Source organism: Scyliorhinus torazame, chromosome 11 (genome assembly GCF_047496885.1).
Source record: "Scyliorhinus torazame isolate Kashiwa2021f chromosome 11, sScyTor2.1, whole genome shotgun sequence".
Taxonomy (NCBI): domain Eukaryota; kingdom Metazoa; phylum Chordata; class Chondrichthyes; order Carcharhiniformes; family Scyliorhinidae; genus Scyliorhinus; species Scyliorhinus torazame.
Window position 1 is genome coordinate 182,249,492 of NC_092717.1, and position 24,037 is coordinate 182,273,528.

Sequence of the window (24,037 nt, forward strand, 5' to 3'; positions counted from 1 at the left end):
GGACTGGAGCATGGCGTCTGAATCTCCATCAGCGAGGGACTGGAACTTGGCGTCTGAATCTCCATCAGCGAGGGACTGGAACTTGGCGTCTGAATCTCCTTCAGCGAGGGACCGGAGCATGGCGTCTGGATTGCCATCAGCGAGGGACTGGAACTTGGCGTCTGAATCTCCTTCAGCGAGGGACCGGAGCAGCATGGCGTCTGAATGGCCATCAGCAAGGGACCGGAGCATGGCATATGAATTGCCATCGGCGACGGACTGGAGCATGGCGTCTGAATCTCCATCAGCGAGGGGCTGCAGCATGGCGTCTGAATCTCCATCAGCGACGGACTGGAGCATGGCGTCTGAATCGCCATCAGCGAGGGACTGGAGCATGGCGTCTGAATGGTCATCAGCGAGGGACCAGAGCATGGCGTCTGAATCGCCATCAGCGAGGGACTGGAGCATGGCGTCTGAATCGCCATCAGCGAGGGACTGGAGCATGGCATCTGAATCTCCATCAGCGAGGGACTGGAGCATGGCGTCTGAATGGTCATCAGCGAGGGACCAGAGCATGGCGTCTGAATCGCCATCAGCGAGGGACTGGAGCATGGCATCTGAATCTCCATCAGCGAGGGACTAGAGCATGGCGTCAGAATCTCCATCAGCGAGGGACCGGAGCATGGCGTCTGAATCTCCATCAGCGAGGGACTGGAGCATGGCGTCTGAATCTCCATCAGCGAGGGACTGGAGCATGGCGTCTGAATCTCCATCAGCGAGGGACTGGAGCATGGCATCTGGATCTCCATCAGCGAGGGACTGGAGCATGGCATCTGAATCGCCATCAGCAAGGGACTGGAGCATGGCGTCAGAATCTCCATCAGCGAGGGACTGGAGCATGGCGTCTGAATCTCCATCAGCGAGGGACTGGAGCATGGTGTCTGAATGGCCATCAGCGAGGGACCGGAGCATGGCGTCTGAATCTCCATCAGCGAGGGACTGGAGCATGGCTTCTGGATTGCCATCAGCGAGGGACCGGAGCATGGCGTCTGAATCGCCATCAGCGAGGGACTGGAGCATGGCGTCTGAATCGCCATCGGCGAGGGACTGGAGCATGGCGTCTGAATCTCCATCGGCGAGGGACTGGAGCATGGCGTCTGAATTCCCATCAGCGAGGGACTGGAGCATGGCGTCTGGATTCCCATCAGCGAGGGACTGGAGCATGGCGTCTGGATTCCCATCAGCGAGGGACTGGAGCATGGCGTCTGAATCTCCATCAGCGAGGGACTGGAGCATGGCGTCTGAATCTCCATCAGCGAGGGACTGGAGCATGGCGTCTGAATCTCCATCAGCGAGGGACTGGGGCATGGCGTCTGAATTCCCATCAGCGAGGGACTGGAGCATGGCGTCTGAATTCCCATCAGCGAGGGACCGGAGCACGGCGTCTGAATTCCCATCAGCGAGGGACTGGAGCATGGCGTCTGGATTCCCATCAGCGAGGGACTGGAGCATGGCGTCTGAATCTCCATCAGCGAGGGACTGGAGCATGGCGTCTGGATTCCCATCAGCGAGGGACTGGAGCATGGCGTCTGAATCGCCATCAGCGAGGGACCGGAGCATGGCGTCTGAATCTCCATCAGCGAGGGACTGGAGCATGGCGTCTGAATTCCCATCAGCGAGGGACTGGAGCATGGCGTCTGGATTCCCATCAGCGAGGGACTGGAGCATGGCGTCTGAATCTCCATCAGCGAGGGACTGGAGCATGGCGTCTGAATGGCCATCAGCGAGGGACTGGAGCATGGCGTCTGAATCTCCATCAGCGAGGGACTGGAGCATGGCGTCTGAATGGCCATCAGCGAGGGACTGGAGCATGGCGTCTGAATTCCCATCAGCGAGGGACTGGAGCATGGCGTCTGAATGGCCATCAGCGAGGGACTGGAGCATGGCGTCTGAATCTCCATCAGCGAGGGACCGGAGCATGGCGTCTGAATGGCCATCAGCGAGGGACTGGAGCATGGCGTCTGAATCTCCATCAGCGAGGGACCGGAGCATGGTGTCTGAATGGCCATCAGCGAGGGACCAGAGCATGGCGTCTGAATCTCCATCAGCGAGGGACTGGAGCATGGCGTCTGAATCTCCATCAGCGAGGGACTGGAGCATGGCGTCTGAATGGCCATCAGCGAGGGACCGGAGCATGGCGTCTGAATCTCCATCAGCGAGGGACTGGAGCATGGCGTCTGAATCTCCATCAGCGAGGGACTGGAGCATGGCGTCTGAATCTCCATCAGCGAGGGACTGGAGCATGGCGTCTGAATCTCCATCAGCGAGGGACTGGAGCATGGCGTCTGAATCTCCATCAGCGAGGGACCGGAGCATGGTGTCTGAATGGCCATCAGCGAGGGACCAGAGCATGGCGTCTGAATCTCCATCAGCGAGGGACCGGAGCATGGTGTCTGAATGGCCATCAGCGAGGGACCGGAGCATGGCGTCTGAATCTCCATCAGCGAGGGACTGGAGCATGGCGTCTGAATCTCCATCAGCGAGGGACCGGAGCATGGTGTCTGAATGGCCATCAGCGAGGGACTGGAGCATGGTGTCTGAATGGCCATCAGCGAGGGACTGGAGCATGGCGTCTGAATCTCCATCAGCGAGGGACCGGAGCATGGCGTCTGAATCTCCATCAGCGAGGGACCGGAGCATGGCGTCTGAATCTCCATCAGCGAGGGACTGGAGCATGGCGTCTGAATCTCCATCAGCGAGGGACCGGAGCATGGTGTCTGAATGGCCATCAGCGAGGGACTGGAGCATGGTGTCTGAATGGCCATCAGCGAGGGACTGGAGCATGGCGTCTGAATCTCCATCAGCGACGGACTGGAGCATGGCGTCTGGATTGCCATCAGCGAGGGACTGGGGCATGGCGTCTGAATGGCCATCAGCGAGGGACTGGAGCATGGCGTCTGAATCGCCATCAGCGAGGGACTGGAGCATGGCGTCTGAATCTCCATCAGCGAGGGACTGGAGCATGGCGTCTGAATCTCCATCAGCGAGGGACTGGAGCATGGCGTCTGAATCGCCATCAGCGAGGGACTGGGGCATGGCGTCTGAATGGCCATCAGCGAGGGACTGGAGCATGGCGTCTGAATCGCCATCAGCGAGGGACTGGAGCATGGCGTCTGAATCTCCATCAGCGAGGGACTGGAGCATGGCGTCTGAATCGCCATCAGCGAGGGACTGGGGCATGGCGTCTGAATGGCCATCAGCGAGGGACTGGAGCATGGCGTCTGAATCTCCATCAGCGAGGGACTGGAGCATGGCGTCTGAATCTCCATCAGCGAGGGACTGGAGCATGGCGTCTGAATCTCCATCAGCGAGGGACAGGAGCATGGTGTCTGAATGGCCATCAGCGACGGACTGGAGCATGGCGTCTGAATCTCCATCAGCGACGGACTGGAGCATGGCGTCTGAATCGCCATCAGCGAGGGACTGGGGCATGGCGTCTGAATCTCCATCAGCGAGGGACTGGAGCATGGCGTCTGAATCTCCATCAGCGAGGGACTGGAGCATGGCGTCTGAATCTCCATCAGCGAGGGACTGGGGCATGGCGTCTGAATCTCCATCAGCGAGGGACTGGAGCATGGCGTCTGAATGGCCATCAGCGAGGGACTGGAGCATGGTGTCTGAATGGCCATCAGCGAGGGACCGGAGCATGGCGTCTGAATCTCCATCAGCGAGGGACTGGGGCATGGCGTCTGAATCTCCATCAGCGAGGGACTGGGGCATGGCGTCTGATTCTCCATCAGCGAGGGACTGGAGCATGGCGTCTGAATGGCCATCAGCGAGGGACTGGAGCATGGCGTCTGAATCTCCATCAGCGAGGGACTGGAGCATGGCGTCTGAATGGCCATCAGCGAGGGACTGGAGCATGGTGTCTGAATGGCCATCAGCGAGGGACCGGAGCATGGCGTCTGAATCTCCATCAGCGAGGGACTGGGGCATGGCGTCTGAATCTCCATCAGCGAGGGACTGGGGCATGGCGTCTGATTCTCCATCAGCGAGGGACTGGAGCATGGCGTCTGAATGGCCATCAGCGAGGGACTGGAGCATGGCGTCTGAATCTCCATCAGCGAGGGACTGGAGCATGGCGTCTGAATCTCCATCAGCGAGGGACTAGAGCATGGTGTCTGAATGGCCATCAGCGAGGGACTGGAGCATGGTGTCTGAATGGCCATCAGCGAGGGACTAGAGCATGGTGTCTGAATGGCCATCAGCGAGGGACTGGAGCATGGCGTCTGAATCTCCATCAGCGAGGGACTGGAGCATGGCGTCTGGATTGCCATCAGCGAGGGACTGGAGCATGGCGTCTGAATCTCCATCAGCGAGGGACTGGAGCATGGCGTCTGAATGGCCATCAGCGAGGGACTGGAGCATGGCGTCTGGATTGCCATCAGCGAGGGACTGGAGCATGGCGTCTGAATCTCCATCAGCGACGGACTGGAGCATGGCGTCTGAATCTCCATCAGCGAGGGACTGGGGCATGGCGTCTGAATCTCCATCAGCGACGGACTGGAGCATGGCGTCTGAATCGCCATCAGCGAGGGACTGGAGCATGGCGTCTGAATCTCCATCAGCGAGGGACTGGAGCATGGCGTCAGAATCTCCATCAGCGAGGGACTGGAGCATGGCGTCAGAATCTCCATCAGCGAGGGACTGGGGCATGGCGTCTGGATTCCCATCAGCGAGGGACTGGAGCATGGCGTCTGAATTCCCATCAGCGAGGGACTGGAGCATGGCGTCTGAATCTCCATCAGCGAGGGACTGGAGCATGGCGTCTGGATTCCCATCAGCGAGGGACTGGAGCATGGCGTCTGAATTCCCATCAGCGAGGGACTGGAGCATGGCGTCTGAATTCCCATCAGCGAGGGACTGGAGCATGGCGTCTGAATCTCCATCAGCGAGGGACTGGAGCATGGCGTCTGAATTCCCATCAGCGAGGGACTGGAGCATGGCGTCTGGATTCCCATCAGCGAGGGACTGGAGCATGGCGTCTGAATGGCCATCAGCGAGGGACTGGAGCATGGCGTCTGAATCGCCATCAGCGAGGGACTGGAGCATGGCGTCTGAATCTCCATCAGCGAGGGACTGGAGCATGGCGTCTGAATGGCCATCAGCGAGGGACTGGAGCATGGCGTCTGAATCTCCATCAGCGACGGACTGGATCATGGCGTCTGGATTGCCATCGGCGAGGGACTGGAGCATGGCGTCTGAATGGCCATCAGCGAGGGACTGGAGCATGGCGTCTGAATGGCCATCAGCGAGGGACTGGAGCATGGCGTCTGGATTCCCATCAGCGAGGGACTGGAGAATGGCGTCTGAATGGCCATCAGCGAGGGACTGGAGCATGGCGTCTGGATTCCCATCAGCGAGGGACTGGAGCATGGCGTCTGAATGGCCATCAGCGAGGGACTGGAGCATGGCGTCTGGATTCCCATCAGCGAGGGACTGGAGCATGGCGTCTGGATTCCCATCAGCGAGGGACTGGGGCATGGCGTCTGGATTCCCATCAGCGAGGGACTGGAGCATGGCATCTGGATTCCCATCAGCGAGGGACTGGAGCATGGCGTCTGGATTCCCATCAGCGAGGGACTGGAGCATGGCGTCTGAATGGCCATCAGCGAGGGACTGGAGCATGGCGTCTGGATTCCCATCAGCGAGGGACTGGAGCATGGCGTCTGAATGGCCATCAGCGAGGGACTGGAGCATGGCGTCTGGATTCCCATCAGCGAGGGACTGGGGCATGGCGTCTGGATTCCCATCGGCGAGGGACTGGAGCATGGCGTCTGGATTCCCATCAGCGAGGGACTGGGGCATGGCATCTGGATTGCCATCAGCGAGGGACTGGAGCATGGCGTCTGGATTCCCATCAGCGAGGGACTGGGGCATGGCGTCTGGATTCCCATCAGCGAGGGACTGGGGCATGGCATCTGGATTGCCATCAGCGAGGGACTGGAGCATGGCGTCTGGATTCCCATCAGCGAGGGACTGGGGCATGGCGTCTGGATTCCCATCGGCGAGGGACTGGAGCATGGCGTCTGGATTCCCATCAGCGAGGGACTGGGGCATGGCATCTGGATTGCCATCAGCGAGGGACTGGAGCATGGCGTCTGGATTGCCATCAGCGAGGGACTGGAGCATGGCGTCTGAATGGCCATCAGCGAGGGACTGGAGCATGGCGTCTGGATTCCCATCAGCGAGGGACTGGAGCATGGCGTCTGAATGGCCATCAGCGAGGGACTGGAGCATGGCGTCTGGATTCCCATCAGCGAGGGACTGGGGCATGGCGTCTGGATTCCCATCAGCGAGGGACTGGAGCATGGCGTATGAACTGCCATCAGCGAGGGACTGGAGCATGGCGTCTGAATCTCCATCAGCGAGGGACTGGAGCATGGCGTCTGAATGTCCATCAGCGAGGGACTGGAGCATGGCATCTGAATCGCCATCAGCGACGGACTGGAGCATCGCGTCTGAATGGCCATCAGCGAGGGACTGGAGCATGGCGTCTGAATCTCCATCAGCGACGGACTGGAGCATGGCGTCTGAATGGCCATCAGCGAGGGACCGGAGCATGGCGTCTGAATCTCCATCAGCGAGGGACCGGAGCATGGCGTCTGAATGACCATCAGCGAGGGACTGGGGCATGGCGTCTGAATCTCCATCAGCGAGGGACCGGAGCATGGCGTCTGAATGACCATCAGCGAGGGACCGGAGCATGGCGTCTGAATCTCCATCAGCGACGGACTGGAGCATGGCGTCTGAATGGCCATCAGCGAGGGACCGGAGCATGGCGTCTGAATCTCCATCAGCGAGGGACCGGAGCATGGCGTCTGAATGACCATCAGCGAGGGACTGGGGCATGGCGTCTGAATCTCCATCAGCGACGGACTGGAGCATGGCGTCTGGATTGCCATCAGCGAGGGACTGGGGCATGGCGTCTGAATCTCCATCAGCGACGGACTGGAGCATGGCGTCTGAATGGCCATCAGCGAGGGACTGGAGCATGGCGTCTGAATCTCCATCAGCGAGGGACTGGGGCATGGCGTCTGAATGGCCATCAGCGAGGGACTGGAGCATGGCGTCTGAATGGCCATCAGCGAGGGACCGGAGCATGGCGTCTGAATCTCCATCAGCGAGGGACCGGAGCATGGCGTCTGAATGGCCATCAGCGAGGGACTGGAGCATGGCTCCTGAATGTCCATCAGCGAGGGACTGGAGCATGGCGTCTGAATGGCCATCAGCGAGGGACTGGAGCATGGCGTCTGAATGGCCATCAGCGAGGGACCGGAGCATGGCGTCAGAATCTCCATCAGCGACGGACTGGAGCATGGCGTCTGAATGGCCATCAGCGAGGGACCGGAGCATGGCATCTGAATGGCCATCAGCGAGGGACTGGAGCATGGCGTCAGAATCTCCATCAGCGAGGGACTGGAGCATGGCGTCAGAATCTCCATCAGCGAGGGACCGGAGCATGGCGTCTGAATCTCCATCAGCGAGGGACTGGAGCATGGCGTCTGAATGGCCATCAGCGAGGGACTGGAGCATGGCGTCTGAATGGTCATCAGCGAGGGACCGGAGCATGGCGTCAGAATCTCCATCAGCGACGGACTGGAGCATGGCGTCTGAATCTCCATCAGCGAGGGACTGGAGCATGGCGTCTGAATCTCCATCAGCGACGGACTGGAGCATGGCGTCTGAATCTCCATCAGCGAGGGACTGGAGCATGGCGTCTGAATCTCCATCAGCGAGGGACTGGAGCATGGCGTCTGAATGGCCATCAGCGAGGGACCGGAGCATGGCGTCTGAATCTCCATCAGCGAGGGACCGGAGCATGGCGTCTGAATGGCCATCAGCGAGGGACTGGAGCATGGCGTCCGAATCTCCATCAGCGAGGGACCGGAGCATGGCGTCTGAATCTCCATCAGCGAGGGACAGGAGCATGGTGTCTGAATGGCCATCAGCGAGGGACCGGAGCATGGCGTCTGAATCTCCATCAGCGAGGGACCGGAGCATGGCGTCTGAATGGCCATCAGCGAGGGACCGGAGCATGGCGTCTGAATCTCCATCAGCGAGGGACTGGAGCATGGCGTCTGAATGGCCATCAGCGAGGGACTGGAGCATGGCGTCTGAATGGCCATCAGCGAGGGACCGGAGCATGGCGTCAGAATCTCCATCAGCGAGGGACCGGAGCATGGCGTCTGAATCTCCATCAGCGAGGGACTGGAGCATGGCGTCTGAATGGCCATCAGCGAGGGACCGGAGCATGGCGTCTGAATCTCCATCAGCGAGGGACCGGAGCATGGCGTCTGAATGGCCATCAGCGAGGGACTGGAGCATGGCGTCTGAATCTCCATCAGCGAGGGACTGGAGCATGGCGTCTGAATCTCCATCAGCGAGGGACTGGAGCATGGCGTCTGAATCTCCATCAGCGAGGGACCGGAGCATGGCGTCTGAATCTCCATCAGCGAGGGACTGGAGCATGGCGTCTGAATGGCCAACAGCGAGGGACTGGAGCATGGCGTCTGAATCTCCATCATCGAGGGACTGGAGCATGACGTCAGAAACTCCATCAGCGAGGGACTGAGGCTTGGCGTCTGAATGGCCATCAGCGAGGGACTGGAGCATGGCGTCTGAATGGCCATCAGCGAGGGACTGGGGCACGGCGTCTGAATGGCCATCAGCGAGGGACCGGAGCATGGCGTCTGAATCTCCATCAGCGAGGGACCGGACATGGCGTCTGAATCTCCATCAGCGAGGGACTGGAGCATGGCGTCTGAATCTCCATCAGCGAGGGACTGGAGCATGGCGTCTGAATCTCCATCAGCGAGGGACTGGAGCATGGCGGCTGAATCTCCATCAGCGAGGGACTGGAGCATGGCGTCTGAATCTCCGTCAGCGAGGGACTGGAGCATGGCGGCTGAATGGCCATCAGCGAGGGACTGGAGCATGGCGTCTGAATCTCCATCAGCGAGGGACTGGAGCATGGCGTCTGAATCTCCATCAGCGAGGGACTGGAGCATGGCGTCTGAATCTCCATCAGCGAGGGACTGGAGCATGGCGTCTGAATGGCCATCAGCGAGGGACTGGAGTATGGCGTCTGAGTCGCCATCAGCGAGGGACCGGAGCATGGCGTCTGAATGGCAATCAGCGAGGGACTGGAGCTTGGGATCTGAATGGCCATCAGCGAGCGACTAGAGCATGGCGTCTGAGTCGCCATCAGCGAGGGACTGGAGCATGGCGTCAGAATCTCCATCAGCGAGGGACTAGAGCATGGTGTCTGAATGGCAATCAGCGAGGGACTGGAGCATGGCGTCAGAATCTCCATCAGCGAGGGACTAGAGCATGGCGTCTGAATGGCAATCAGCGAGGGACTGGAGCTTGGGATCTGAATGGCCATCAGCGAGGGACTAGAGCATGGCGTCTGAGTCGCCATCAGCGAGGGACTGGAGCATGGCGTCAGAATCTCCATCAGCGACGGACTGGAGCTTGGGATCTGTATGGCCATCAGCAGGGGACCGGAGCATGGCGTCAGAATCTCCATCAGCGACGGACTGGATCATGGCGTCTGGATTGCCATCAGCGGGGGACTGGAGCATGGCGTCAGAATCTCCATCAGCGAGGGACTAGAGCATGGCGTCTGAATGGCCATCAGCGAGGGACTGGAGTATGGCGTCAGAATCTCCATCAGCGAGGGACTGGAGCTTGGGATCTGAATGGCCATCAGCGAGGGACCGGAGCATGGCGTCTGAATCTCCATCAGCGAGGGACTGGAGCATGGCGTCAGAATCTCCATCAGCGAGGGACTGGAGCTTGGCGTCAGAATCGCCATCAGCGAGGGACTAGAGCATGGCGTCAGGATCTCCATCAGCGAGGGACTGGAGCTTGGGATCTGAATGGCCATCAGCGAGGGACCGGAGCATGGCGTCTGAATCTCCATCAGCGAGGGACTGGAGCATGGCGTCTGAATCTCCATCAGCGAGGGACTGGAGCATGGCGTCTGAATGGCCATCAGCGAGGGACTGGAGCATGGCGTCAGAATCTCCATCAGCGAGGGACTGGAGCATGGCGTCTGAATCTCCATCAGCGAGGGACTGGAGCATGGCGTCTGAATGGCCATCAGCGAGGGACTGGAGCATGGCATCTGAATTGCCATCAGCGAGGGACTGGAGCATGGCGTCAGAATCTCCATCAGCGAGGGACTGGAGCATGGCGTCTGAATTGCCATCAGCGAGGGACTGGAGCATGGCGTCAGAATCTCCATCAGCGAGGGACTGGAGCATGGCGTCTGAATCTCCATCAGCGAGGGACTGGAGCATGGCGTCTGAATGGCCATCAGCGAGGGACTGGAGCATGGCGTCTGAATGGCCATCAGCGAGGGACTGGAGCATGGCGTCTGAATCTCCATCAGCGAGGGACTGGAGCATGGCGTCAGAATCTCCATCAGCAAGGGACTGGAGCATGGCGTCTGAATGGCCATCAGCGAGGGACTGGAGCATGGCGTCTGAATCGCCATCAGCGAGGGACTGGAGCATGGCGTCTGAATCTCCATCAGCGACGGACTGGAGCATGGCGTCTGAATGGCCATCAGCGAGGGACTGGAGCATGGCGTCTGAATCGCCATCAGCGAGGGACTGGAGCATGGCGTCTGAATCTCCATCAGCGACGGACTGGATCATGGCGTCTGAATGGCCATCAGCGAGGGACTGGAGCATGGCGTCTGAATCGCCATCAGCGAGGGACTGGAGCATGGCGTCTGAATCTCCATCAGCGAGGGACTGGAGCATGGCGTCTGAATCGCCATCAGCGAGGGACTGGAGCATGGCGTCTGAATCTCCATCAGCGACGGACTGGAGCATGGCGTCTGAATCTCCATCAGCGAGGGACTGGAGCATGGCGTCTGAATCTCCATCAGCGACGGACTGGAGCATGGCGTCTGAATGGCCATCAGCGAGGGACTGGAGCATGGCGTCTGAATCGCCATCAGCGAGGGACTGGAGCATGGCTCCTGAATCTCCATCAGCGAGGGACTGGAGCATGGCATCTGAATCTCCATCAGCGACGGACTGGAGCATGGCGTCTGAATTGCCATCAGCGAGGGACTGGAGCATGGCGTCTGAATCTCCATCAGCAACGGACTGGAGCATGGCGTCTGAATGGCCATCAGCGAGGGACTGGAGCATGGCGTCTGAATCGCCATCAGCGAGGGACTGGAGCATGGCGTCTGAATCTCCATCAGCGACGGACTGGAGCATGGCGTCTGAATGGCCATCAGCGAGGGACTGGAGCATGGCGTCTGAATCGCCATCAGCGAGGGACTGGAGCATGGCTCCTGAATCTCCATCAGCGAGGGACTGGAGCATGGCATCTGAATCTCCATCAGCGACGGACTGGAGCATGGCGTCTGAATTGCCATCAGCGAGGGACTGGAGCATGGCGTCTGAATCTCCATCAGCAACGGACTGGAGCATGGCGTCTGAATGGCCATCAGCGAGGGACTGGAGCATGGCGTCTGAATCGCCATCAGCGAGGGACTGGAGCATGGCGTCTGAATCTCCATCAGCGACGGACTGGAGCATGGCGTCTGAATGGCCATCAGCGAGGGACTGGAGCATGGCGTCTGAATCGCCATCAGCGAGGGACTGGAGCATGGCGTCTGAATCTCCATCAGCGACGGACTGGAGCATGGCGTCTGAATGGCCATCAGCGAGGGACTGGAGCATGGCGTCTGAATCGCCATCAGCGAGGGACTGGAGCATGGCGTCTGAATCTCCATCAGCGACGGACTGGATCATGGCGTCTGAATGGCCATCAGCGAGGGACTGGAGCATGGCGTCTGAATCGCCATCAGCAAGGGACTGGAGCATGGCGTCTGAATCTCCATCAGCGACGGACTGGATCATGGCGTCTGAATGGCCATCAGCGAGGGACTGGAGCATGGCGTCTGAATGGCCATCAGCGAGGGACTGGAGCATGGCGTCTGAATCGCCATCAGCGAGGGACTGGAGCATGGCGTCTGAATCTCCATCAGCGACGGACTGGATCATGGCGTCTGAATCGCCATCAGCGAGGGACTGGAGCATGGCGTCTGAATCTCCATCAGCGACGGACTGGAGCATGGCGTCTGAATCTCCATCAGCGAGGGACTGGAGCATGGCGTCTGAATCTCCATCAGCGACGGACTGGAGCATGGCGTCTGAATGGCCATCAGCGAGGGACTGGAGCATGGCGTCTGAATCGCCATCAGCGAGGGACTGGAGCATGGCTCCTGAATCTCCATCAGCGACGGACTGGAGCATGGCGTCTGAATCTCCATCAGCGACGGACTGGAGCATGGCGTCTGAATGGCCATAAGCGAGGGACTGGAGCATGGCGTCTGAATCGCCATCAGCGAGGGACTGGAGCATGGCGTCTGAATCTCCATCAGCGACGGACTGGAGCATGGCGTCTGAATCTCCATCAGCGAGGGACTGGAGCATGGCGTCTGAATCTCCATCAGCGACGGACTGGAGCATGGCGTCTGAATGGCCATCAGCGAGGGACTGGAGCATGGCGTCTGAATCGCCATCAGCGAGGGACTGGAGCATGGCTCCTGAATCTCCATCAGCGAGGGACTGGAGCATGGCATCTGAATCTCCATCAGCGACGGACTGGAGCATGGCGTCTGAATTGCCATCAGCGAGGGACTGGAGCATGGCGTCTGAATCTCCATCAGCGAGGGACTGGAGCATGGCGTCTGAATCTCCATCAGCAACGGACTGGAGCATGGCGTCTGAATGGCCATCAGCGAGGGACTGGAGCATGGCGTCTGAATCGCCATCAGCGAGGGACTGGAGCATGGCGTCTGAATCTCCATCAGCGACGGACTGGAGCATGGCGTCTGAATGGCCATCAGCGAGGGACTGGAGCATGGCGTCTGAATCGCCATCAGCGAGGGACTGGAGCATGGCGTCTGAATCTCCATCAGCGACGGACTGGATCATGGCGTCTGAATGGCCATCAGCGAGGGACTGGAGCATGGCGTCTGAATCGCCATCAGCGAGGGACTGGAGCATGGCGTCTGAATCTCCATCAGCGAGGGACTGGGGCATGGCGTCTGGATTGCCATCAGCGAGGGACTGGAGCATGGCGTCTGAATGGCCATCAGCGAGGGACTTGAGCATGGCGTCTGAATCTCCATCAGCGAGGGACTGGAGCATGGCGTCTGAATGGCCATCAGCGAGGGACTTGAGCATGGCGTCTGAATCTCCATCAGCGACGGACTGGAGCATGGCGTCTGAATGGCCATCAGCGAGGGACTGGAGCATGGCGTCTGAATCGCCATCAGCGAGGGACTGGAGCATGGCTCCTGAATCTCCATCAGCGAGGGACTGGAGCATGGCATCTGAATCTCCATCAGCGACGGACTGGAGCATGGCGTCTGGATTGCCATCAGCGAGGGACTGGAGCATGGCGTCTGAATCGCCATCAGCGAGGGACTGGAGCATGGCGTCTGAATCTCCATCAGCGACGGACTGGAGCATGGCGTCTGAATGGCCATCAGCGAGGGACTGGAGCATGGCGTCTGAATGGTCATCAGCGAGGGACTGGAGCATGGCGTCTGAATCGCCATCAGCGAGGGACTGGAGCATGGCGTCTGAATCGCCATCAGCGAGGGACTAGAGCATGGCGTCTGAATCTCCATCAGCGACGGACTGGAGCATGGCGTCTGAATCTCCATCAGCGAGGGACTAGAGCATGGCGTCTGAATCTCCATCAGCGACGGACTGGAGCATGGCGTCTGAATCGCCATCAGCGAGGGACTAGAGCATGGCGTCTGAATCTCCATCAGCGAGGGACTGGAGCATGGCGTCTGAATCTCCATCAGCGAGGGACTAGAGCATGGCGTCTGAATCTCCATCAGCGACGGACTGGAGCATGGCGTCTGAATGGCCATCAGCGAGGGACTAGAGCATGGCGTCTGAATCTCCATCAGCGACGGACTGGAGCATGGCGTCAGAATCGGCGCCAGGTGCAAAAAGCATATTTTCCATTTCCATATTTTCCTGGGGCTAGTTTAGCAGGAAGGGCTAAATCACTGGCTTTTATGGCAGGCCAGCAGCACGGTTCAATTCCCTTACCAGCCGCCCCGAACAGGCGGCGGAATGTGGCGACTAGAGGCTTTTCACAGTAACTTCATTTGAAGCCTACTTGTGACAATAAGTGATTTTCATTTCATTTCATTTCAAGCGATTCTCTGCCCAATCGCGATTCTCGTTGCCAAGCAGAGAATTCAGCCCGCTATTTTTAAAATTCATCAATCAAAATAGAGACACCAGAAGGATATAGGCTGACTGCAGTAGAACTCAATAACAGTGAGAGAACAAGTTTTACTTCGATCATTGCCTCCTTATCAAATGTGATTGGAAGCTTCCCTCTCACTGATGGGTTTAAGGTGGCAGCCAGGCCCTTTAGGGAGGTAGTCATTATGAAAGCAACAAAAGCTTCCAAACACAAAATTTCCCAGCTTTTGTTGAAGATGGTGCAGTTACTCTGTGACATTCCAGTCATTGCAGATGATGATCTCTGAGACTCAAGTGAGCCGTTTACAGCGGGGGTTAGAGTCATTCACCAATGGCTTTGGGGATGGCAAGTGTTTGATGTTGTTGCCTCTGACAGCCTGAAGTCAGTCTCAGTGCTGCTGCCTAGCTCCCAGCTTGACAGACAAATAGCAGAAGGAGGAAAGGAAGGGAAAACGCAAGACATGAAAAAGAACCAAGGACACAAAGTTACGCAACTATAGGCGAGATACAGAAAGGGAGGAGAAAGAGTTTTTAGGAGAAAGAGAACATCACAGAAGAGAGTAAGAGAAAATGAAGGGGAGAAGAGTGACAAGAGTGATCGGTTCTGATACTGATGTTGTTTTAATGGAAGTTATTGAAACACTTTTTCATGTACTTACGATTACCTTTGTTCCAGAAGGATGGTGTCACTATACTCACCTCCTTTTCCGAAGCTTTTTGTTTTCCGTTTTTAAAGAGTACATCTTCTTTGCGAAGAAGACAGTGAGCATGAAGAGGAGCAGGATCACCACTGCCGAGGAGCCAACTGCTATGCACATCACCTGGAACTCCGTGATGATAAACTCGCAACGCATCCCTTTGTGCCAGATGTAGTCCTGAGCGTTACATCTGTAGGAGGAACAAGTCGCAATGTAAATATTAGATTTGGCTTCTGGTTTTCTGCCCCTTACAGACTGGGCAACACTTGCAAGGTTGGTGAGATGAGGCTCTTGCACATTATGAAAGTAGGCCTCTCCAAGATTCATGGTGGTGATGAAAGCCCTTTACTTCCGCTTTCGGCCACATTGTTCCCACAGCGGACATTGAACAATGAATGCTCAGACAACATGCTGTGTGGCCCTCTTCTTCTACATTTAGTCTCCAGGAACTGAAAACGGTTCCAAAGCCAAAGTTTGGAAATTTAAATTCTGAGAAGAGGTGCAGAAAAATATAAAAATAAAAGGGAGAATACAATAAATGTAACCTTGCTTGTTGATGAGGACTATTCAGAGCCAGTTTTGGGTAAAGGTAAACTCTGGAATATAGCTCTTGATTAACAATATTCAATTGTTGACAGCTGTGCAGCTAGTGTCTCCTTATTGCCTTCCAGGTGGAAATAAAAGGTAAAAATGCGGAAAGTGGGCTGAGGGAGGAAATGTTGCCCCAGACTCTTGGGAGGATTCCAACCCTTACTGTGCCTCATCTCCAGTCCCTACTGTACGAGAACTAATAAATACAGTTTAATTATAATGATTTATTAGGCCAGACAATAATTATAGGGTGGAATTTAATGGAAACATTTTGAAGTTCATTTGTGGTGGGATTTTTAGGTGAGTTCCCCACCGCTAGACAATGACACTTAGTCACCGGTTTAGCCCACGCTTAGAAAGTTTTTCAGCACTGGGGAGCTGAACTCACGTGATTGGGCCGCCATTTTGAAAGGGTGCCCTGAACTCGAAGTGAGCTTGTGGGACGCCCATACACATGGGCAGTACCCCATACCCCTCCCAAGTGAGGGCACCCTGCTTATGGGGTCCCTGTCGGTCCCCCCTCTTCAGGCCCCCCATGCTCCCTTACAGGACCCCCCGTCACCCCCCCCCAGTCTCGCAGAGGCCCCTACTTTTATGCCCTACACCCCCCCCCCCCCACCCCTTCAACCCCCCCTCCCACCATTCTTTCATGGGCATGATCCCCCTTGGGCCCGCACCCTTGGCAGGGCCACCTGATACCCTTAAACTGCCACCATGGAAGTGCTCCTGCCAACTTGGCAGTGCCACCCAGGCAGCTTGGTAGTGCCAGGGTGGCAGTGCCAAGGTGCCAGCTGGGAAGTGCCAAGGTGCCCATGTTCCAGGGGGAGGGCCAGGAAGCCACCATAGTCTATTAAATGATCTTAGAGAAGTTTAAAACACTTATATGGTGTTTCAGAAATGTAAAGATATCACCCAGCAACATGCTGATGTGGCAAAGGGCACACGCACTTGCAGGACCCTTGCCAGGAACTTGTTCCTTTTGGTGAGCTCTGCAACTTGTTTTTCGACGACCTAAAGTAGCAGGCACAGCCTGTAGTGGAAGGCCGAGCCGGTTGCAACAAGGCAAGAGATTAGAGAGGAGCCATAGAGGGATAAAAGGTGAAAAATACTTACTCTGCCTTGGGAACACCTGCATCTTGTTTAGTGTAAAAGTTTGAACCAGACCCGGAAAGTTGAAACTAAAAAGGCAGGGGGATGGGAACCTATGCAAGGAGGGGGAATCAAGGACAAAAATGAAAGACAGAAAGGGGAATAAGAAAAGTGATAGGCAAAGAAACCAAGGGCCAGATTCAAACAGTGCCACAGTGAAAAATAAAGGGCGCGGGACAAGTAATGTTAAAATGACAAGCCTAAAGGCTTTGTGCCTTAACGTGCAGAGCATTCGCAATAAAGTGGATGAACTAATCTCGCAAATAGATGTCAACTGGCATGATATAATCTGGATTACGGAGACATGGCTGCAGGGTGACCAGAGATGGGAACTGAACATCCAGGGGTATAATAATAATAATCTTTATTATTGTCACAAGTAGGCTTACCTTAACACTGCAATGAAGTTACTGTGAAAAGCCCCTAGTCGCCACATTACGGCGCCTGTTCAGGTACATAGAGTGAGAATTCAGAATGTCCAATTCATCTCACAAGCACGTCTTTCTGGACTTGTGGGAGGAAACCAGAGCGCCCGCAGGAAACCCACGTTGACACATGGAGAACATGCAAACTGCACAGACAGTTACCCAAGCCAGGAATCATACCAGGGACCCTTGCGCTATGAAGCAACAGTGCTAACCACTGCGCTACCGTGCCGCCCAATCCTTAGGCTCCAATGCAGAGGGAAAGTTGTCCACGTATCTTATGCCTGATTACTATCGAGTGACCTGCCACACTCACACAATACAAACATATGAACTATAAGAATTAATTAATGAAGTATAAACCCGAAAAGGACATAAAATGGAGTTGCGAGGTCAGGTGACCCTTTTCTTTGCAAAAACACAGGGAACTAGAAGAGCACTGAGCTCTGGGCAGATCTTAGCAAATTCTTTGAAGTGCAAATGACCCTTTCTGTGATAATGACTGCATTTTTCCAAACTAATTAAAAATACAACATATGTGGGCGGCACAGTGGGTAGCACTGTTGCTGCACAGCTCCAGGGTCCTAGTTCGTTTCCCAGCTTGGGTCACAGTCTGTGTGGAGTCTACACGTTCTCAGTGTCTGTGTCGGTTTCCTCCCACAAGTCCTGAAAGACGTGCTTGTTAGGTGAATTGGACATTCTGAATTCTCCCTCCGTGTACCCGAACAGGCGCCGGTGTGCGGCGACTAGGGGTTTTTCACAGTAACTTCATTGCAGTGTTAATGTAAGCCTACTTATGACAATAAAGATTATTATTATTAAAGTTCACAACTACTGATGGAACCTCTGTAACAAAGAGCGCTTGAGGCCACAGAATAGGACTTCTTCGAATTGCAATCTTTTTTTTCTTAAAATTTAGAGTAACCAATTACTTTTTTTTTCAATTAAGGTGCAATTTAGCATGGCCAATCCACCTAACCTGCACATCTTTGGGTTGTGGGGTGAAACCCACGCAGACATGGGGAGAATGTGCAAACTCCACATGGACAGTGACCCAGGGCCGGGATTTGAATCAGGGTCCTCAGTGCCCCAGTCCCAGTGCTAACCACTGCGCCGCATGCCGCCCCTAATTGCAATCTTTTCCTGGTGTTTGTGTATGTGTGTGTCAGCGTGGGCGTCGTTCCATATATTTGGATGTTGAACAATAAACATTTATCTTTCTTCTAAAAATCTAAAATTTACCCCAAAACACTTTCCTATTCCTGACAATTAAAGCACACAGGAGTTAAAACACTCTTTTAAAAATGAAATGCTGTCTTTGGTCAGTGGATAGGTAAAGGGAAAAGGTGAGTCCTGTCTATCATCTCTCCCAGAGCAGACCCCACTGTTTGAAAATGTGCCTGTGTTGGCATCAGGTGCCAAGACATTGTGAAACCACCCACAGCCGAACAGTCCTGTGACATTTGCTATCTGGGCCCATATATAGTGAATGGACAGTGAGACCTGTTGGTGTTTCAGCATTACTCACTCTGACCACACCTGCCATCAGTCACCACATGAATCTATAACATTTACCAACTCCATTAAGTGCAATTGATTCCTCCAGGACCAACATCAATAATGAGTGAAGGACTGACCCCACTACACTGTTAAAATCAGGTCATTGTCGATCATGCCAAGCCATGGATCATTATGTCAACAACAGCTCCCATCAGGATTGTGCATTGACCCATCAGAGTTGACATAATACTTTCCTCTCAACATCGAGTCAGACAGATCATTTGTTGTATTAAAACTGTTGTAGCTTGGCCCCTTTAAGGGCCACGTGACCTGCTCAGGGCCTATCGCGTGGGAGTGCATGAACCCCAACCAATGGTGAAGAGGTTCCGAACCCTGGAAGCAGGGGCCCGGGCACTGTGGACCCTGGAGTCAAGTAATAAAGGCTTGTATGATACACCTCTGTGCCTGTATATAGTTAGATCTCATTGTTGTTTCAAATAAAGATCTTCACTCGACAAGAAGCCTTCTCCATGAGATCTCTAGCTATTACATTGGCGACGAGAATAAATCGGACAAGGATTGAAAAGATCGAATTTCGCGGGGGAAGGGGTTACATTGGAAATATCCAAGAGCGGAAAAGATGAGGTGGACAGAAAAACAGTGAGTGAGAAACAACAGAGAAATTCAATCTGTTCAACCGGGGTGGGGGAGGGGGGGCCGAAGACTCAAGACAAAAATCAAGTGGTTCCGGTATTTATTTACCGCCAATGAAGTCACAGGGAAGATAGGCAAAAAGTCATTTTGTTAACGAATAGCGGGCCTCATTAGGAATTTACACAAAATCGTTTGACCACCTAGTGACACTTGTGAAAGAGCAAATCAACCCCAGACCCTCCATTATACTGCAGCAGTATATAACATTAATTTAGACATCAAGGGCCCAGGGCAGACAATTTCGGCTTTAGTTGTCAGACTTCACTAAATGGCAGAACGTTGCGAATTCGGCTCAACGTTAAGTGACATGCTACACGACCGTCTGGTTTGCGGCATCATCTTTTTAAAAAAGTATTTTTTTAAGGTATTTGAAAGTTTTTATAATAATAACAATGACATCAACATGGTATAATAAACATTCCCACCCAATCTCAATATCTTCTCGCGGCTGAGAAACCCAGCCATGTCACTAACCCAGGTCTCTACACTCAGGGGCTTCGAATCCCTCCACCTTAACAAGATCCGTCTCCGGGCTACCAGGGAGGCAAAGGCCAAGAAGTCGACCTCTTTCGCCCCTGAACTACCGGCTCTTCCGACACTCCGAAGATCGCCACCTCCGGACTCGGCACCACCCGTGTTTTTAGTAACGTGGACATTGCCTCAGCAAAACCCTGCCAAAACCCTCTAAGCTTTGGGCATGCCCAAAACATGTGGACATGATTTGCTGGGCACCTCGCACACCTGTCGTCTACCCCAAAAAACTTGCTCATCTGGGCCACTGTCACGTGTACCCAGTAGACTACCTTAAATTGTATCAGGCTAAGCCTGGCACATGATGAGGATGTATTAACCCTGCTTAGGGCATTCGCCCACATCCGCCCCTATCTGACCTCCTAGCTCGTCCTCCCATTTGCCCTTAAGCTCCTCCACTGGACTTTCCTCCACCTCCGAAAGCTGCTGGTAAATATCCAATATCTTCCCCTCTCCCACCCAGGTACTGGAGACTGCTCCATCCTGTATCCCCCATGGGGCAGCAGCGGGAAGGCTGGAACCTGCTTTCTCAGGAAGTCTCGCACCTGCAAATACCTAAACCCGTTCCCTGCTGGCAATTCAAATTTATCCTCCAAGGCTTTCAAGCTGGGAAAGCTCCCATCTATAAATAGATCCCCCATCCTCCTAATTCCTGCCCTTTGCCATCTCCGGAATCCACCATCCAGCCTACCCGGTACAAACCTGTGGTTGTTATAAATTGGGGTCCAAACCGATGCTCCCTCCACTCTCTTATATCTCCTCCATTGCTCCCAGATTCTCAGAGCTGCCACCACCACCGGACTTGTGGAGTATCGGGCCGGCGAGAACGGAAGAGATGCCATTATCAGTGCTCCCAAACTTGTGTCTTTACATGATGCCGCCTCCATCCGCTCCCACACCGACCCCTCCCCCACTACCCACTTCCTAATCATGGCTTTATTAGCCGCCCAGTTGTAATTGCAGAAGTTTGGCAGCGCAAACCCCCCCTCCCCCGACTGCACTCCAGCAACACTTTCTTCACTCGTGGGGTTTTACTCGCCCACACAAAGCCCAAAATAACCTTATTCACCCGCTTGAAAAAGGCCTTTGGGATGAAGATGGGGAGGCACTGAAAGACAAACATAAATCTGGGGAGAACCGTCATTTTCATGGTCTGTACCCTCCCCGCGGGAGCATGTCCCATCTCTTAAAGTCCCCTTTCATTTGTTCTACCAGCCGGGATAGGTTTAACTTGTGCAGTACCTCCCATTCCCGGGCCACCTGGATTCCCAGATATCGAAAGCTCTTTCCTACCATTCAAAGTGGCAGCTCTCCCAGTCTCTTGCCTGGATCGCGAACATCTCGCTTTCCCCATGTTCAATTTATACCCTGAAAAATTGCCAAATTCCCCCAGGATTCGCATTACTTCCCCCATCCCCTCCAACGGGTCTGAAATATACAAGAGCAGGTCATCTGCGTAGAGCGTGACCCGGTGCTCCCCCCCTCCCCCCCTTTCCAGTTCCTAGAGGCTCTTAATGCCATGGCCAATGGCTCCATGGCCAGAGCAAACAGTAGCGGGGAGAGGGGACACCCTTGGCTCGTCCCTCGGTGTAGTTTAAAATACTCTGACCTCAGCCGGTTCGTACGCACACTCGCTACTGGTGCCTGCTAGAGCAACCGCATCCACTCAATAAAGCCCTCACCAAACCCAAACCTTCCCAGCGCCTCCCACAGGTAATTCCACTCCACCCAATGAAAAGCCTTCTCCGCAACCATCGCTCCTACTACCTCCACCTCCTCTCCTTCTGAGGGCATCATAGTAACATTTAAAAGCCTTCGAACATTGGCCTTGAGTTGCCTGCCCTTTACAAATCCTGTCTGGTCTTCCCCTATCACTCCCGGGACACAGTCCTCTATTCTTGGGGCCAGTATCTTAGCCAACAGTTTGGCGTCCACATTCAGTAGAGAAATTGGCCTGTATGACCCGCATTGCTCTGGATCCTTCAGTTTCAGGATCAATGAAATCGAGGCCTGCGATATTGTTGGGGGGAGGACTCCCTTCTCTCTTGCTCTTCCTCACCAGCAGTGGGCTCAATATCTCTGAAAACTTCTTATAGAATTCCACCGGATAGCCGTTAAGCCCCGGGGCCTTGCCCGACTACATGCCCTCCAGCCCCTCAATTATTTCCTCAATCCCAATTGGGGAACCCAGCCCTTCCACCAAATCCTCATCTACCCTCGGAAACCTCAACTGATCCAAAAACTGCCTCATCCCCTCCACCCCAGACGGGGGATCCGACTCATATAATTTACAACAAAAGTCCTTAAACACCTCATTCACCACTGGATCCAGGACAGTATTCCCGCCTCTAACCTTAACTTTCCCTATCTCCCTGGCCGCCTCCCTTTTCCTGAGCTTGTGCGCTAACAGTCTGCTTGCCTTTTCCCCGTACTCATAAATCGCCCCCCTTGCCTTCCTCAACTGTTCCACCGCTTTCCCTGTAGTCAACAGCCCAAACTCTGCTTGTAACCTCCGCCGCTCCCTCAGTAGCCCCGCGTTCGGGGCCTCCGAGTATCTCCTGTCCACCTGGAGTATCTCCTCCACTAACATATCCCTCTCAGCCTGTTCCTCCTTTTCTCTGTGGGCCCGTATCGAGATTAATTCCCCTCTGACCACTGCCTTCAAAGCTTCCCAAACTGTTGCTGCAGAGACCTCACTCGTATCATTTGTTTCCAGGTAGTTCTGGACGGACTTGTTAACCCACCCACAGATCGCTTTGTCTGCTAGCAACCTCACATCCAGTCTCCACAGCGGGCTTTGCCCTCTCTCCACACTAACCCGTAGATCCACCCAATGTGGGGCATGATCCGACACTGCGATTGCCGAGTACTCCGCATCCACCACCCCTGGTATTAGAGCCCTGCTCAGAACAAAAAAATCGATGCAAGAGTATAACTTGTGGACATGTGAGAAAAAAGAAAACTCCTTCACCCTTGGCCGTGCAAACCTCCATGGGTCTACTCCTCCCATCTGTTCCATAAACCACTTCAATTCCTTTGCCGCTGCCGGCCTCCTCCCTGTCCTGGATTTTGACCGGTCCAATTCCGGATCAATGACTGTGTTAAAATCTCCTCCCATAATCAGGTTATGTGACTCTAAGTCTGAGATCTTACCTAACACCCGCCTCATAAATTCCACATTGCCACAATTTGGACCATATATGTTCACGAGTACCACCTGCACCCCCTCCAGCTTCCCACTCACCATTATGTACCTACCCCCCTTGTCTGACATGATTCTCCCTGCCTCGAATGCCACTCGTATATTGATCAAGATCGCTACCCCCCTGGTCTTTGAGTCCAGCCCCGAGTGGAATACTTGGCCAAATCCACCCCTTACTCAATCTCGTCTGGTCTATAACCTTTAGGCGTGTCTCTTGTAGCATTGCCACGTCCACCTTCAGCCCCCTCAAATGTGCAAACACGCGGACCCTCTTGACCAGCCCATTCAACACTCTGACGTTCCATGTATTCAGCCTGGTCAGAATGCTTCCCCCTCCCCCCCCCCCCCCTCCGACTAGCCATCACCCTTTTTTGGCCAGCCTCTAGCTTGCGCCATCTGCCTTCTCAAGCCCCCTCTCGGGCATTCGCCGTTCCCGACCTCCCATTTGTCATCTAGTAACAGTTCCTCCCCTGTCAACAAAGCAGCTCCCCCCCCTCACTCCCCCCCTAGCAACAGCACTAGAATCCCAATCCCCCAAGTCACGCTCCAGCTTAACACCTGCTCACCCCCACTATGCTTCTGTGAGTCAGCTGACCCACACTGACTTGATAGAGCCCGCCCATGGCACCAAGCAGCATGTCTCCCTATTGTTCTCTCCCCTCTCCCCCCACTTGGACAAACGTATTACAAGCATCACATTCCCCAGTAAACAAACATCAGAAAAAACAGTGAAGAAACAGCCACTTTAGAAAAAAAAAACTTGTTTGTGTGGGTTTCCTCCGGATGCACCGGTTTCCTCCCACAGTCCAAAGATGTGTGGGTCAGGTGGATGGCCATGCTAAAATTGCCCTTAGTGTCCAAAATTGTTAAGTGGGGGGGTTACGGGAATAGGGTAGAGACGTGGGCTTGAGTAGGGTG

At 55.0% G+C, this 24,037-nt stretch overlaps 1 protein-coding gene across 3 annotated transcripts in view; it reads right to left on the bottom strand.

Moving 5' to 3' along the window:
• The window catches only part of LOC140385694 (uncharacterized), a 135,275-nt gene that overhangs the window by 38,579 nt on the left and 72,659 nt on the right, over window positions 1-24,037 (bottom strand). For all 3 annotated transcript variants that reach the window (XM_072468112.1, XM_072468114.1, XM_072468115.1), the window contains exon 3: window positions 15,009-15,197. In XM_072468112.1, coding sequence (XP_072324213.1) covers window positions 15,009-15,197 — 189 coding nt within the window. The remainder of the gene's footprint in view (window positions 1-15,008; window positions 15,198-24,037) is intronic.